The sequence below is a fragment of the Melospiza melodia genome, chromosome 1 (genome assembly GCF_035770615.1).
Source record: "Melospiza melodia melodia isolate bMelMel2 chromosome 1, bMelMel2.pri, whole genome shotgun sequence".
Lineage (NCBI taxonomy): Eukaryota > Metazoa > Chordata > Aves > Passeriformes > Passerellidae > Melospiza > Melospiza melodia.
This window is the reverse complement of record NC_086194.1, coordinates 19,646,042-19,664,400: the sequence shown is the minus strand read 5'-3', so window position 1 is coordinate 19,664,400 and position 18,359 is coordinate 19,646,042. Positions and strand designations below refer to the sequence as shown.

Below are 18,359 nucleotides of genomic sequence, written 5' to 3'. Positions count from 1 at the left end.
GTTCAGACTGTGTAAGCAATATAAAAAGCACTAACCTGAAGACTGAAGATGATGAGACCTGATACAGAAAAATGCTGTTTTTAGAACAGTAGAAAACACCATAGTAAGGCATCTTGGCATTTTTTCTTGTAAAAGTAACTTTCTCTTCATTTCTTTTGGTTTTTTTTCTCCTCTTTTCCTTGCCCTTTACTGGTCAGTTAGCTTGCTTTTCATGGATGTCTGAGCTACCAGGCTGGCTGATCTCAGTGGTTCTGTCAGGAGCAGCAGTTTGTCTGCCTGCTATCCATTACAGGAGTCAGTAATAGTTAGTAAATTGGAATATCAAAGCCAGATATAATTAGGTTGTTGAAATAACAACCTCAAAGTATGGCCTAATTCAGAGAGGGTGTTAATAAATATCTGCCATGCTCACTGACCTCATTAGAATTGAAGGTCTGAACTACTTGGATTCAGTGGCAAATTCAGAATGGTACAGCTTAGGAAGTTTCCATAACCTAAATTCTAAAGATATAAGAAATAAACTGTGCAATCTTCAAATACTTTAAAAAAAGATGGAGAGGAGGCCAACAAAATTATGATGATCTTGTGTTTAAAATATCATTAATTATTCTTCATGCAAAAATCAAAATATCTCTACTCTCATGACTACTTACTGACATACTACAGTTTATCAAATTATGTATTTTAAGCTAAACTTCATTAGTGTCATGATTAGACAAAGATTGTTTAAAGAATCATTATTCCAGAACACCATTTTATCAGTTAGCAATAATTAAGACTAACTATACTGTATGCACCATGTAAACTGAAGTAGATTATTATGGGAAATGCAGAATTATGCAATTATAACTCTGGAGAACAATTTCAATATAAGAAATTAAAATTTCATTTAGAATGAAACCAAAATGGAAGATCTCACATAGCTGTTAAGCATGTGTCAGAGAAAACTAAGACATTTTGAAAGGAACAACAAAAAAATGTCTAGTGTGCTCATGTGACACTGGAATCCTGTGTTTTATTTGAGGTTTCCTTTTAGGCAGGGACTATCTCATATTTCAGTCCAAAGTTCTTGATTTGTATGAACAAGCAATATCACTAATAATAGTTACATTGGTCTTTGTTTTATAAGTCCATCATAAACCCAATAGGAGATGAAGAGGGAATTTGAGAAATAAGAGCTAGGACAGTGGAAGAACAGACAGAAACTGTCTCTCTAGTACATCATGGTCTATGTGTCTGGTGATTCAGACCTTCCCAATTCTTCACATTTTGAGGACTGATGGATCCATCAATTCCAATATATTCTTTTTCATGGTAAATCACTTTCCAAGTTCCATTCTGGCCTCTCTGAGGTGTCTAAATATCTGTATTTCAAAAGTCAGTCTCTCATGGACTATTTTTTCCTTTAAAAAAAAAGGAGTATGGCTTTCATTCCTCTTCACAGTAACTGCAAAATAACAATATATTTTTTTAAAGCCCAGGCTAGCATAGTCTCCAGAAGGCCTTGTCTGCAAGCAATTACCAAATATCACAGTCTAGAGTCTAAAGGAACCCAGGATGTTCTATTTTCTACAGTCAACATTAAAAGAAAGAGGACAGTCAACAGAACATCCATCCTCATCATAAAAAGACAATAACACAGGGAATATTTTTGCCAGAAAGAGACTGTGGATACTGCTTAGAGCACCATTTTTTTTGAGGTAAAGGAATTGGAGGATACTGAGTAATAGCTCAAAAGCTTTTGTGATCATTAACACATTACTGTCATAGTAAAGCATCACAGAGTTGTAAAGTATCAACTACACATAATTTAGTGCTCTGGCAGCAGGGGAGGAGAAGAAGCCAAATCTCAAACAAGCCATAGAGTCCCTGCCTGTGTCTGACTCTGGATCAGTGAGGTGGTAAGGGGCCTGCAAAAAGCAAAAGCCAGCCCTGTTCTGGCAGAGCAGAAAATTTTGATGTTCTGAAAATGGCATCAGCTTCCCCAGACTGCTTTTGGAAAGGCCATTAAGGACTGCAAGACCATAAAAGCTCAAAAGAATTATTTGTTAAATGTAATTCCATAGTAGCCCCTTCAAACAAATTTATTTCAAATAAAAGTAAAGGTATTTATTATAAAATAGGGTGTTAAATGATCTCCCAGAAAATTCAGTAAAATATTTCTAAGCATTATCAGCCTTTAAAAATATAGGAAAAGGCTGTTTGTAGTGTTTATTCATATTCATGTTTTTGTCAGTTTTGCTAAAAAAACAGCACAAAATGAAAGTGAACACAATATAAAATTACAATTAAGAACTAATTATATTAATTATTATCTCCATCCAACCTCTTTGAACAGTTGTTTTGGGGATTTTAAATGTTGTATGAATTCTATATCTGACTATTTAGAACTTTATGGCCAGCTACAACCATCTACTTCTCTTAAAATTTATTTCACCTAAAATACAAACCATTTATCCCCCTTCCAGATTCCACTGACAAATTTTTAGTACAGCACAGTAGTAAAAGAGAAAAATTACTTAATTTCTCTACAGTAGAAGAGAAATTACTTAAACTATTTGGCTTCTAACCCTAAAACTAAAGTCCTATGTGTTCCGAGTTTTGAATCTAAAAATGTAATTTTAGGGTTATTGTGATGAATATAAAATATTCTAAACCAGTTAAATGTACTGACAAAAAATTGCTTTGATATTCAACCGCAAAATCTTTTCTAGGCGTTTAATTCACTCATTTTCCTCAAAAAAGCAATTACATACATTAAATACTCTATTGGAACCTGAGGGGAAAAAAAACTGCTAATAGGGTATAGATTTTATAGATTACATTTTGTCATAGGAATTTTTCTAGCAGTTCAAATATAAAAGACCATTTTTTTTCAGACACCACTACAAATATTAGTTTGGCATTTTTTTCAGTGGTAGCTGTGCAGTCCAAAGAGTTCAGCCTGTGTGTCTATTAGCAGCTGCCATGCCACAGCCCTGGTACACAGCCTCCATTTGCCCACTGGTTCTGTGTTTGGGGCACAACCAAATCACAGGGCATCCTGCTTGGAACGTGAACAGCAGCCAGGATTCCGTGTCACAAACAAACCTTGGTGCTCAACATTCACCCTGAGCTGCAGCATGTCTCAGCTGAGACAACAATCTGCCTCTTTTCTCTCTTCACACACCAAACCACAGTATTTTATTTATGAAGTCACAAAATGTCTTACAGCCAGCCCAAGGCAGCCTTCAGTCCTAGTGGGGCCATGGGGTACCACAGGAAGCTGCAATTCCTACTTAAATTGTGAATAAGGACAGCTTTGCTCTAGGCTTCCTCACGAAAGGAAAGATTTAGTGAAATGAAGGTTACATCACATGCCTTCAACTATAATTCAAACTCTCTTACATTTACTGAACATCTACTGTTGCCCTTGTGCATTAGAGAGAGAAGCCTGTAAGTTCTTCTCACAGAAGCTGTGCCATGATTTCTGTGCATAGATTTATTTGCATAGTGGGTATAACCAATCTGAACAATTGAAGCATAGCATTAACCAGGATATGTATGTCACTGGACACAATTTTACTAATTATATTTATTGTCTACTGGATATAATATTCTCTGAAGTATATCAAAAGCTGCTCTAGGGAGCCACACTGAACAACTGAAACTACTCCTTGCCGAGGGAGCCATCAACACTTCCAACTGCTGAGTCACTTGGAAACTTCCTTTCCACTTTCTGCTCACCAACTGTTTAATGGAAAAGGGAACATCAAACTCAGACAGCTGGCAGAACAAACAAAAGGATCCCCTGAACTGCTGCTACACTACAGAAATTGAAAATGGGATTTCTTCTGGATTCTCCTCCATCAGGATGTGTGGGGATTGTCTTTTGATGCTGCCAGATGCCAAGAGTGTGGGAGAGAAGCATGGGGATTAAAGATAAGCATAGGGAACCTAAGCAAAAATATTTTGGAAGTATGAAATGTAAAGCTCTCCCTGGAACATTAACTCATCCTCAGTGAACACATACTGAATGAAAATGTGCTTTCAGATGAATCAATGACTTCTATCTTAATGTATTACAACCAGCATAAAACACTTAGTTTTATTCCCAGCACTCTAAACCAGACATTAATCAAAATTTAACTAAGCAATCCCTTGAATTTTCAAGCTTTATGTTAAAAAAAAAAAAAAATCAGGTTTTACAGATACCTAATACCTCTTTGTGGTGGAAAAGAATGAAATATAATTTTCTAGACTAATTCCTCTCATGTTCTGTGTTAACAAAGCACTCAGCAGAGGACACTATAGTCCAATAGTCCAGACTAGGACAGAAAACTGATAATGCACAAGATAGTACATAAATGTAGTCCCAATGTCTTTCTGGATTCTTATACTTACATGGCTTAAAAGGCTTAAATGGATTATTCAGAGACAAAATTATATATTAAGCAGAAATCCCCTTATCATCTAAACACACAGAAATTAGCACATTGGGACATACCCAACCTGTTTCTAAATGAAATATAAATTCTTACAGCTAATTTTGTCTTTACGTTTCCTTCTTACCTCAAATCTAGAGGTGAGAAGGTTTTTAACACAAATAAGCCTCCCACTGTTTTCAAGAACTCCTCTTACTGTAATGAAATTATTTTAAATCAGGAAAAAAATGCCCTTTGAATATTAGGAGTCACTGCAAAACAGGAGGCAGAAGCTGAAACAGCAAAACACACCTCCTTCAAAATAAAGATGCAATTTTCAGAAGGGAGAGAGCTCTGCTTGCTGCCTGAAAAACCATGTCCTTTTGGGGTACAATGTGGTTACAGCAAACCTTTATAAGGGAAAAAATATCATTTCTGTAAAAATATATTTGAGCATGGAAGACCAGGGTTCACTGGTTCTGGAGAGCAAGCTCTCTAACAAAGAAAACTCTTCATGCTAAAAAAATTTGTGGCACCAGAGAGATTACAAATATATACATGCACTGTGTCTGTAATACTCAGAGTAGACCTATTTGGTTAAGTTCAAAAATATCACAGAAGTTTGTGGGTAAGTTATTAATTATTTGACTGCAAGCATTTGTAGTACATTACACACTTAAGAACAGAAAACCACCTGATTACCAAGATGGAGAAACAGTTTTACCAAAATGCTGTTGAATGGAAGACTATTTTTTTCCCACATGTTGGCTTTCAGGTTGGCAAACCTGCTGTGGGCTGATTAAAGAAGGAAAACCAAAGTACATCTAGTCTGAAATACAAAAAAGTCAGAAACAGATGTAAGAGTCTGGTGGCTAAGAGAAGTGTCAGTGTGACCCTCACTAAGAGGTACCAAGAGTAGATAGAGAGCATCATTTTGATGTGTTCAGCCTTCTGTGGCAGGGCAGCCTGCTGACACACTTGAAAGAGGACAAGAAACCCACAAACACCTACAGTTCTTCCCGTGAACTGTACGATTCCTCTCCCTCTGAATGCCATGTTTGATTACTGGACTCTGGGGAATACTATGGAAACAGAGTTCAGCTACACGGCAAAAAAGAACAATTCTGCCCTGACAGAGAAGAAAAAAGAACTACTGTGTCATTCTGCTTGACCTCCCCAGAATGGCAGAGCTTTGCAACTGAATATGAATATGAAGAGTGAAGGATTCCTGCCCTGTACTCCTGACACCTGGACATGGAAGACAGATCTCTCTATCCCAACATAAACAGTAGTCAGATATTATTCCTTCTTTTTGTCTTCAACTTATCCTTTACTAATGGTGATTTTTCCCAACCTCAAAACCAGAGGGCTTTTTTATAAAAATTCATGGGAAGAACAGATCAAGGAAGGGAATAAAATCTGGTTTTCTTTCCTCTTCGTTCAGCTTTTGGCACAGGAGAAGAGTTATGACCACTATCCCAATGCAAGAAGACTCCTTGGCTTCATACTGGGAAATATATGAAATTCCAATGTGTAAAATAAAGAGAGATTTTCTCTAATTTACCTGAGTATTTTGTAGTCTTCTGACCAGACTAACCAGGAGCAGAAGAAGCAGCAAAGCTCCTTGTTCTAGGATTTTCTGTGGTATATACGTGTGGGTGTCAAAACCTCAGGCAAATCCTATGAACAATCTTTTTACATACAGAGTTACAGATATTGGTGTGTGCTAGGGGAAGAGAAGGAGACATCCTTGAAATTAATGTTTAACCTGTCAGTGTTGGGCTGAGGAATGCAAGGCCTCTCCTTGAGCTGGTTCACAGAACAAGGCTGCTGCCAGTGACACACAACACCACCTAAGGTCTGTGTTTGCTCTTTGCAGGGCTCAAACAGCAATTCTACAATGAGGTCCTGCCCCAGTGAGGGAAGGAGGAAGATAAACCCCTGGAGTCTGATGGAAGGGAGGGGAGCAGACTCAGCTGTTCTGGAGCATTTCTTCTTCAGAAGGTTCATATCACACAATGAGGACATGCCACTGGGGAGAGAGATTAAAGGACTCACTGTTTCTCATTGATTAAACTTCCACTCCAAGCTAGATAAAGATTTCAAAACTTAAGGAAACAGACTGCAGCATCATGTTTTCTTCAGTCTTCATAGACTTTGGAATCATATTGACGGCAATGCCCATTTGCTGTATTTATTCCTCAGAGGTTATTTGCACCAATCGCCTCTGGGTTGCTTTTTTGTTATATTATCTCAATCAAGTATCTAAGAAAAAAAGTCAGTTTTCTCATAGCAATCTACCAGTTACTTTTAAGGCTGATAACAAAATAAGTGGAATTTCATTGAAATCTGTGTATTTGGACTGCCAGTGTGAGTAAAAGATAACTAACCAGGCAAAGACAGAGACTTGAGAGTTGCTGGCAGTCTGTTTTCATTAAAATAAAGACAGGAAGACAGGAAGACCTTTAAACTCATATCAAGGGTCCTTTATGCTAATTCTCACCACTACTGTGGTGGCAGCAGGTGAACTGAGTCTGAAGAACTTGGGCTGAAAGAGTGAAAATAGCACACATGCTGACTCCAGCCAATAATATGAAATTTCAGCAATCATATTTAAAACACAACAAAAGGCCCTTGAAAATTTTGTTCTAATATCCACTGAGGTTTCCTACATTACGTGTGTTTTTGGGAGTACTGTAAAAATGATTTCCTACAGACTGATTTTGATGTATCTTGTAAGATAATATGGTGATGATGCAGAAAATAACTAAGAAACCATTTTTCTTCCCCACCAGAGTAACAATATATCCATAACTGAAAATGAACTGATAATCATCTCTTATTTTTCTCCATCTACAGACTACACAGAATTTAAAATAAAAATAAACTGTTACTTATACTGAAAAAGTCCAAACCTATGGTTTGGAAAAAAATTATGCATTATGTCAATATGCTGATACACACACTAGATGTTAAGACGAAATCAAAGGAAAATAAATAAAAAGGAAAGGCCAAATGCAAAAGAGGAGGAAACCAGCCCTGAAGGTTTAAACTAGAAACCTTCCAAAATAGTGCCAGATTGGCAGAGGTGTTGAGCCATATTATTGAACCAAATCATTCTTTCCTGGAGCCTGAATGCAAACTAACAGGGCAGAACTTTACTGGAAGGGAAGGAGGGAGAACAAGAGAGTGAGTGTGGAAAGAAATGGGAGAAAACCACTGTAAAAGGCTTGATGGAAAAGCAGGGCAGACAGGAAAGTCTTTATAAAAAATCTAAATAAAAGCCAAAACACAACAGCTGAGATATTTTTCAAACAGAATGCTGTCAAGAGAGACCTAAACTTCAGAACTTTGCTGCTTTTTCCCAGTGTTCTGTAGAGAAAAAACTGCCCAGTCTGTCCTTAGAAGCAAAAATAAATCTGACATCCATATATCTCAACTACTCTTTCTGAAGAAAAAAATAAGAAAAATCCTTCCAAAAGTAAAGTGCCTGAGAAGTTGCAACATCACTTTTCAAAGCAGAACTAAAGGAGAGAAATCATTAGTTTCTATTCCTTTTTAGCCAAGATGAAAATAATTACTCACTGCCCGTGAGAATTTTGCAAAAATGTGGCACCCAGTGTTTCAGTGAAGTCCTACAGAATGGCTTGCAGGTACAAAGATAATCTTTGTTAGGCAATAAATAATTACAAAGTATTTAGGCAGACTGGGAAGCTCTCATACAATGCCCTCTGTTAAGTGTGGCAAAAATTCTCAAAGATACCATGAAGTACTAAAGTCAACCCTGAAAAACAATCACAGAAAGAGGCTGTAAAAAAAGACAGAAAAAATTGAAAAGTAATTTCAAAAAGATTATTAAAATGAAAGCCCATGAACTCCATCAGCTTGCTGAAAAGTGTTAATTGTTTCCCATTCAATTTTACCTGCATTACTCTAAAATACTCTAACAAAGAGTTTTCTGAACTTACATCAGGCAAAAATCTACTGATTTTGTAGAGAAGGTGGTTCAGCTCAACATCATAATCTAAAATAACAGTCAGGGAACAAAATAGAAAGAAGTAATTCTAATGAACAATGTTAGTAGTTTCCCTGTGATGTTATTACTGAAATTCCCCAAGAGAAGAGAGAGTTATTTAGATCTGAATAAGCCTTTAACATCTGGTATTAAGTCAGAGGTCCAGCTAAGGGTTGGGGGGAGATAGTTAAGGAACAATTGCATCAGCTGTGGCAGGTGAAGATTTGAATTATGTGTCAAATATCAGTAAAGATATCTAAACTAAAGTAGTAATTGAACAATGTAGGAATATGTGAAATATGATGAGACAAGGCCAGAGACATTCAGAGATTGTAAAATTGGTTACACATCTCCAACTGTCTTTCATGTTGGCATGCCATCAGATAAAACAATGGCTAATGAGAAACTCTGCTGATCTAACTCCACCAGGAACAGCCATGGAATCTCACCAAAATAGATTTGGTATTTATGGTATAAGAGACATTGTATAAGGGTAATGGGCAAACTTGTCTTGTGGCTATGTGCAAAATGACTTTTTGAATGGGATTAAAAGATTGGCATTTTTGGCCAAAGACGCTATCTTCTGCTAGCTCTCTCTAAATGTTTTCACAGAAATAGCTTTTCCTTGTAAATCATTAGGATTATGTTCAGTTACTTAGCTGTGGCACTTATTTCTTCCCTACAATAGGAGCTGTCTACAGGTGCTCAAATGCTGACTAGCCAGCTGGGTTAAAACAGAAAAACAACCTCTTGCTAAAATATGTTGATCTTGGGAATGATCTATTCAAGACATCACCACAACAATAGATTCAAATAGAGCCGCAAAAAGCAAGCTTACTAGTGCCAGAACTACCACAAAAAAAAAAGCCCATCTCCCATTCTCAAGTAGTAAAAAATATCTGTTGAAAATCAAATCGAATCAAGCTGACAAAGAAATGTTGAAATGGTTTGGAATACTTCCGAAGAAAAGATCAGAACAGCTATAGACAAACAATGTGCACTGGACTGTGAAAGCCACTTTGCACAATCACAGGGAGAGAAAAAACAACATAAATGTGCATTATTGTTATAATCTATTAAAAGAGTTGAGAATATAGTTAAAATACCAAACATGATAGTCAGATATGATAAAAGGCAGTACATTTCTGTCAAAGATGTGTATTTCTTTCTTTGTTCAGAATTAGCACAGCAGTCTGAACACCTTCTCCCTCACCCATTCTTAATCAGAGCTGCTTGTATGTATTTACACAGTACTCATAAAAAGGTAGACTCCATAAGTACCAACCAACACAGTAATATATTACTGCAGTGAATGGGAGAACATAAACAAGTGCAGCCTACAATTAAGATGCCTTAAAATCTTCCAAAAGCCTGGGTAATTTAATGTTGTGTAAGCAACTAATTGGTTTCTTACAAGAAAAAAAAAAAAAGCAACCCTTTGAATAACCTTTCCAAAGTATCATTTTTTCACAACTGAGAAGCAGAAATCATTACTTTTGAAAAACATCTACTTAGAATGCAATGATTCAGAATATTTTCACTTCATCAGTCAAGTCTAGTACATACTGTAACACCACTAGGATGACTAGACCCTATGCATAATTTTCCTAAATTTTCTTCTAATCAACAGCATCAAACAAGTACGCAATGTGGGTTTGTACCTGAGAATGCAGGTTTGTCAAAGTATTCTAATATTAATCCTTGTTAAACCATAAGAGACTACATAAACTTCCCAGCTGTATGTTAGCCCTGGTTCTCAAGCCACTGTGAGCATGAGAAAATTTAGTTATGTGAGTTATGTGAGAAAGAGAGAACACAATAAAATTCCTTGGATTTTTTTAAAGATAAAAACAGAGAGCAACAAATAGTTAAATACAGTAAAAAGTACTTTAGTCACTAAAATACTATGATATACTTGATTTACCCACTGAAAAGCCCAAGGTAAATGTGTTTTTTTCAGGTTAAAGGTGTATTTCATTCAGTTACATTGTGTCATTCAAGAGAAAAAACACAAACAGATTCATGTACATTTTGCAAAAACACAACACTCTTTAAAGCACTGTAAATAGGACTTAACAGGGCTTTGGAGCCAACAGCAAAACTGTGAAAGAGAATTCACAATATAATGATATGGCACACAGAAACTGTGCAGTCTTGCTTTGCTTTCTCTGTCAATCAGGCAATAGTTTACAAAACTTCTACTTGTGACTACACAAGGATAAGGAGTTAATGCAGGCCTGTGAAGTCTCAACACACTGCAACGGTGCTGTTAGTGAAAAAAGGTGGGAATAGAGGGTACCTCCTTCATCAGATGGCCTTGTTATCTCACTGCAGTAAGAAAAGGTAGGGTTCGTGTCAGAGCCATCTGACTTATAATCTCCCAGACTGGTAGAATGTAAATACTGCTTACTGTAACGGCTTGCTCTTTCTACAAAGGTAGAAAGAAATAAAGAATATCACAGTAAATAGATGATGGAAGTTCAAAGACAAGCAACAAGATAAACCCCACCACTGCTAACATTGCTATTTATACCCTGATGGCATTAAAATTAGAGAAAAGTAAATTCTTTGCAATTTTGTTTCCATTTTGAGCATCATTAGTTCCAAAGCTTGCTTCACAATCTAATGCAACTAAGCTTGTTCTTTGCTGTAAAAGAATAACAGAAATGGAAAGTGGTATTGAGATATCAGAAAGGGAAGGGATAAAGAATACAAAAATTTTCAGTGGAAAATCAAATTATTCCTTTATCCCAGCATGCATTCAAGTGCATGTGGAAATACAGCTCTATGTTGCTCCAAAGAATATTTAAAGAACCAAAGTAGCAAAGGAAATGCATGTAAAAAATTACACATTCAAAATGAACACTCCTATGCAGGAAAAAAATCAATAAAATTGTAAAACCAAAACCCACTCCCTGTTATTACATTACTTTCTCTCCTTTTCCATGTATCCTAAAATTATTAACATCTTGGACTTCAAAAAATAGAACAAAGCATAATGTCATGTGCCATACAGGCAAAATGTGCATGGAAAATAAATCAATTTTGTAAATAGGTCACTTTCTAGAACTCTGAAATTTTATAAGGTCCAACTATTTGAAAATTCTACTTATAGCAAGGACAAAGTAGGTCAATTCTTTTTAAATGGCTACTTGTAAGTGGCATGAATAACTTGTTAAGAGAAGATTTATTTCACTATTTCTTTTCTGCACATATGATTACAGCTGAAGTTCCTATAAAATACTGCTTTTAAACTACAACAGTTATAAATATATATACAAGTATGCTTATAAAACATGTGGCTGGCATATTGACCTGAAAATTTACAGTATCAACTTAGTTTCACAAACATGAAAAGCTGAACTGGGGAAAAGTCAGGATATAAGCAATACCAGAAAGCATATGCAGACTCCTAGACTGAATATTGTCCTCCAGAGGATCAATGTCGAAGATGGAGCCAGGATCTGTGCGCCAAACTTTAAGATCTTTTTCCAAAGCAAAGAAAGTATAAGACAGACAAACAACAAAGGAAGTAAAAGCATGAAAGGAATGAGATTTAACAATCAATAATCAATTTCCTTCATCTAGAAATTAACCAAAATACCTAGCTATTCACCTGAAGAGATCAGAAAGCCCGATTTCCTGCTTAAAAGAACTTAGTGCATTAATTTTAAGCACTGACATTACTTTAAGGAGACTTTTGCTCCCAATTTTTTTACATTTTCTAAACATGACCATAGTATGTTCTTAAGTCTAAATAAATGGGAATCAGTTAATTATCACATATTAGAGCTCTCTTCCAGTAGCAGAACCAAAATCATCAAAGCTATAAGATTATTTCCCCAGTTCACCAGCAGCACCCTTGTGTGTGGAGATGCTGCAGTGTACATCCCTATTGCTGACAGCTGGCAGTCCAGAGCTGACAGAGACACTACAGAGTCTCCTTTGCTTATAGCAGAGGTCATGTCAACATAAGAAGAATCAGGGCCATAGCTCATCCAAAATAAATTTCTACTGATTGCTTAATTCATGTAAACTCAAAAGTATCTATCTTTCTTAATTAATATCAAAAAAATGAACTAAGACAACAAATTTAACTGTAGAAATCTGCATTGTACACATCTACCATAGGATATAATTACGTCCACTCTTGAACTTAACAAGTAATTCCCTGTGCCAGTGTGTGCCCAGGTGGCCAAGAGGCCAATGGCATCCTGGCCTGGATCAGCACCAGAGTGGCCAGCAGGACCAGGGCAGAGATCATCCCCCTGTTCTCAGCACCGGCAAGGCCACACCTCAAATCCTGGGTTCAGTTTTGGGTGCCTCAATTCAGGAAGGGCATTGACATGGTGGGGAGAGTCCAGGGAAGGGCAATGGAGCTGGGGAAGGGTCTGGAGCACAAATCTGATGGGGAGAGGCAGAGGTAGCTGGGGGTGTTTAGCCTGGAGAAAAGGAGGCTCAGGGTGACCTTGTCATTTTCTACAACTGACTGAAAGAGGTTGCAGTGATGTGGGAATAGGTCTCTCCTCCCACGTAACAAGTGATAGGATGAGAGAAAATGGCCCCAAGTGTGCCAGGGGAGGCTTATATATTGGATATTAGGAAAAGGTTCCTCACTGAAAGGTTGTCAAGCACTGGAACAGGTTGCCCAGGGAAGTGGCTGAGTTACCATCCCTGGAGATATTTAAAAGTGGTATTGAGATATCAGAAAGGGAAGGGATAAAGAATACAAAAATTTTCAGTGGAAAATCAAATTATTCCTTTAATCCTAAAATCAAATTTTCCTTGACATGATGCTTGAGGACATGGTTTTGTGGTGGGCTTGACAGTCCTGGCTTAATGGTTGCATTTGATGGTCCTAATAGTCTTGGCTAATCTAAATGATTCTACGATATCTGATATGTCTAAAATTAATAAATCTTTTCATTTCTTCAAACCAGTTTCAACTAAAACCTTGATGTAAAATATAATCAGTCAAAGCACAAATCTACCAGATCACACATTTTTACTATAGCTTCTTCTTGGGCAGATCTGGCTTCAAGATTTACTCCATATACTGGAAGCAGGAAAAAAAACTGTCCTCCCAGATTTGTTCTTTTGCTGGTTTGAGAGATACCAAGCTAAGTAATGGGTTGTAGGTAAAGTAGGACTGTGAGGATCCCAAATATTACATGTTTCAAATTATTAATAGCCTAGATGCAATGGAAAGAACAGAGAGAGCTGGCAAAATAAATCCCATGGCTTTAGAATACATTCAATGTATTCACATTGCAGATTATCTACCACAACTCCCATAAGGTGAGGCGTAGTGCTAACTCCTTCCTGCCAAGATAAATTAAAGCTCACTCAAAGTCTTTTGATAAACAATGTGTTATTTCTAATAGAGATAAATTATGCACCTACATAAAGCACTGACAGGCATGAGAAGGGGTAGGGGAATTGGTGAACACCAAACTTGTCCTATTTGATTATGCCTTGGCAAGTGAAAATATAAGTATGGCTTCATGGCAGCACCAGTGCAAGAGTCATTGATTTGTATTGATTTTATCCATCTCTATAGTCGGAAATAACATACATAGAATCAGAATCTTGGCAATATATAACACAAATCAGTTTTCATTCCATGGTAGCTTTTGCCAAGGTAAAATATCCTTATATGCATGTGAGAATTGTGGTTTCTCTTTAGTAACAGATCCAAAGCTCACCAACATCAATTTATCTTGATGGGTTTAGAATGGCTTAGTAGGGTTAAAACTAGTGTCTACTTGCCAGAACAGTGTCATTAATTTTAGTAACCAGGCATTTGAAAGAGTAGCTCTAGTTTCACCAATAATACATTAAAAATCAACCAGACGGATTCTGACACAATTTTCCTAACTGGCTGAACAATTTACAGCTACAAATAATACTCAGGAGAGTCCTAAGTACATTTTTCAGTTTGCAAATTTTTTTTTGAGTTGCCAAGGATATTTCACGATCAGGGAGCTCACTGCTTCTTTCTAAATAAGTAGATATTATAATTGCAATTTTATTCCAAAAAAGCTCTAGCTGAAGTAGTCATGGCCTTTTTCCTTTACATAGTTGTACAATTTTTGCTGTTTGGCAGGCATGGGAAATTAAGAATTTCTTTGTGTTTTGATACTGGAGTATTTTTAGATGATAAATAATTATATATTTCAGTCCTTGCAGCTCACGAATCTATCTCAGGGATGTCCTTCATTCCAATCTGCTGGTCCTAGCAAGGCTTCAGCTGCTGAACATGGGATTGCACACATGGCTCTTACACAGGGCTACAGCACACATGCAATGCAGCAGAGAGCAGGAGGCTTGCAGCATACACTAAAGAGCAAATTGCAAACTGAATGTCACAGTGCAATTTCACAGAAGCCTTTTTCTTTTTCTTTGGCTGCACCACAACTATGAAAGTGAGTAGTGATGGAAGATCATCAGCATCTGCCCCAGGCAGAGCTCTCTTACACACTTTTAGGAAACCCCGTCTCATTTACTGTAGCTACAGACACATAAAGGATGGAAACAAAAAAGGAAAGAAATAAACTTTCTTATGTGGGGGAGATTTATTTGGAGACTTTAAGGAACAGACTGAGAAAGCATCTGCCAGGAATAATATAGTTAACCTTACTGTAGGCAGGAGGATGGCCTATGTGACCAACAAGTTAGTCCATTTCACCTGCAATTTCTCTGAGTTTTGAGATGCAAACTTAAAATCAGCCTCCCTGTTATCACCATATATGAAGTATTTTAGAGTGCTATCTCAGTATGGCTTTGTATGCAGATCCTCTGAGGATCATGTCTGAAAAGCACAGAAAAACAGAAATGGGACACACAAAAAACAAAATGGAAATGAGAAGAAAAAAGGAAATGAGAAGAAAAAAAAAATGAGAAGAAAAAAAAATATTACCGCTACCTTTGCCATAGCAGACTTGCTGAGTTTTCAGCAATTTCAAATATCCATTTCAATTTTTAAACAGAGCTCATTATGGTTATGCCACATAATATCTTTATGCAATACCTTGTCTTTACATATAAATCTAATCTGCATTCTACCCCTTGAACACCCATCCTTATCTTAGGCCATCTTTCAGAACATCACTTCTCAACACTGGTATTTGGCTTACCAGAGGTCTAATGAGTTAATGATGAATTACAGCTTGAGATATTTTAAAAGCTGTGTGAAATTGTGAAACACAAGGTAAATAGATATATGCAGTTCTGAAGAAATTACTGACTGACAGAAAGGGAAATTTCAAACTGGCCTGCAAAATTTAAACATTGACAACTTGCAGAATCAGTTTAAATAATTTTTCTTTTGTGTAAAATTGTAAAACTTTGACCTACCTTTTAGAGTCAAAATTCAAATTTAAAGTAATTGTAAAAACTATCCATATATTTTTTTAAAGTTACAGATCAAATAACAATATATCTCCCATTCATTCCCATTATGACTTCTCTAGAAGCTGACACAGAACCTGCAGATCAACCATAAGTTTCATGGTGAGAAAAGAGAGAAAATGGAGAGCACAAACAGGGGCTTTCATCTTCCCCACCATGCCTTCAATAACAACAGTATTTAACAGCTTACCAACAATTATTCCAGGTCTTCTATCCATTTCAACAATATGTGGATGCACACCCTTGTATGCTGCATCACTCACAATTTGGGTGTTTTTTCGTACACGCTCTGTTATAGGATCATCTACCACGGGGGTGAAGCCTCTGCCCTTTGTCTTCTCAAAATCTTCATGATATTTTACCTAGGAAAACAAGGAGAATTACGTTTTTCCCCAGGTTGCAATTGACAGCAAATGGTTATTCTGTTCAAGAACACATATACGTCTGGTTTATGAGGCACTCATATACTTTGACTTTGCACCATAACAGAATTGTTATACACATGAGATAGGCTGGATGGCTAGCCAAGTATTTTCTATCACCTTAACTAGTTTTTATTATATTTTATTATCAATTTCTCATTTCCATTGATACTGAATTGGACATTAGCTTAAGCAGCAAAGCATCATCCTACTATCTCACAGGACACAAAACAGCCCTGCCCTCAGGAGGTCATCTGGTGCATTCCCTTCTTCTCTACGACAGGATAGCTGTCTACTGATGCAGACAAATACATCTGCCAGTAAAAATATTCCAGCAGTAGTAGTTCTAAAGAACTCAAGCATTTTCATTCACTGATAATTTTGACTACTTGCACAGTTTCACACAAAATGTATATTTCACCCTTTTGTTTTATCATATGTCAGCTGGCTTTAAAAACAGGTTTTTAGAAAGAACAAGAGTTATTCTGAACTGCTTACTTTAAAAGAAAATATTAGAAAAAAGGACATTAGAGTAGAAAGTGTTACAGCACCAAGTGTTGGAACAAAACCTCAGTATTAGTAAGAGTTATAAAGGTAGTACTGCTGATTATGCATATTTACAATATAAATAACTTAATCATCAATTCATTAAATTGACAAACATTCTCACACAAGCTGATGCACACAAAACAACTCATTCCAAGAACCAAAGTCACGCAGAAACCAGGAACATGCACAGGCACAAGGTGAAGTGTGTCACCTAATCCAGTGAAATTGTGATGCTCAAATGATGTGTGTACATTTTTAAAGGAAAAAAAAACCCAAAAGAACAGACATTTAACTGTTAGAAAACTGTTTATTAGTATTTCGAAAATGTTCATTACACTCCTATGCAGTTAGCAAACACTCCCTCTGCAGGTGTAAGAGGAAAATATTCCTTCCATACCTGAGGAGAGAGTTTCATTAGTTACCTATATTAATGGAAGGCAAAATCCAGTGGAAGACAAGTGCCATTCCTTAGAAGGCTCTAGTCACAGGATGAAAGTACCCTACCATTGAGATGTTGTTTTGTGTTTCTTTGACATGCCTTAGCTCAGGTGTGTCTAGAAGCACACTACGTCTACCTTTCATCTGCCTCTGATCACTGCTGTACTTGACCTGCAAAACAGCAACAACAGCACAGGTGAATTTTCTTTGCTTACAGTAGGAAGGATGGTGAGAATCACACCATGCAACTGTACCTTTCCAAACCACAATGCCCAACAGTTCTCTTCTTTAACTCATGTGCCAATAAATTATTTCACAGTGAGGATACAGATGAACTTGTATACTGGTAAGGCCAAAAGGCACATTTATCCCATCAATCACTTACTCAAAATAACATGTTTATTTAAAAGCTGAAATTTGTGACTGTTTGAATGACATAAGGGAAATAATTCATTTATCAACTGAAAAATAAGATAAATACTAAGGAAACACCACTGTGACTTAGAACATCCTTAATCCATGTTTGCGTGGTGATGATAAGCTAGCTACCTTCTTATTACCAAGACAGACACAGAGTCTGTGAGACTGGGATTACCTGAGAAATCCAGGGAATTCAATCCTTACAAGAGGATTAATCCTTTGGAAGGCTTATAACTCCCATTCAATAGCTAGTCTTTACTAGCAGCCCAAAGCAACATGTCTGGGAGGAATCTGAATATTTTGTTTCCTAAACAAATGTTTGGGTTCTGGGTTTTGTGCATCAGTAAGTACTGAATCACTTACACCACATTTCTCCTGATTAGCTTATTTTGTGGCACTTTACAGACTAGTAAAGATAAGATGGCTAATTACCTGTTAAAGAAATGGTTAATTACCTGTTAAAGAAAAAAAAAATCCACCCAAAATCATAAAACAGGAAAAGTAGCTGATCCTACTTATTGGTTTGGGAGTGAGTACTCTTAGAGTTTTTTCTGTCTTGTTGAATCCTTCTACCAATGGCCTCTCTTAGCTCTACATTGCACCATGACCTGTGCACTGTGTTAGTTAATATTCTAGATTTACCTATATATTCACACTCCAAGTATTATTTGTTAAATGAGTCATGCAAACCTATTTCAACAT

At 36.7% G+C, this 18,359-nt stretch overlaps 1 protein-coding gene across 4 annotated transcripts in view; it reads right to left on the bottom strand.

Annotated features, from left to right (window-relative positions):
• The window catches only part of NEBL (nebulette), a 246,967-nt gene that overhangs the window by 17,340 nt on the left and 211,268 nt on the right, over window positions 1-18,359 (bottom strand). The window contains exons 20-23 of one of the 4 annotated variants that reach the window (XM_063150172.1): window positions 17,304-17,408; window positions 16,019-16,190; window positions 11,811-11,903; window positions 10,718-10,846 (exon numbers count right to left, since the gene is read on the bottom strand). In XM_063150172.1, coding sequence (XP_063006242.1) covers window positions 10,718-10,846; window positions 11,811-11,903; window positions 16,019-16,190; window positions 17,304-17,408 — 499 coding nt within the window. The remainder of the gene's footprint in view (window positions 1-10,717; window positions 10,847-11,810; window positions 11,904-16,018; window positions 16,191-17,303; window positions 17,409-18,359) is intronic. The other 3 variants (XM_063150191.1, XM_063150181.1, XM_063150199.1) reach the window with 3 other exon arrangements.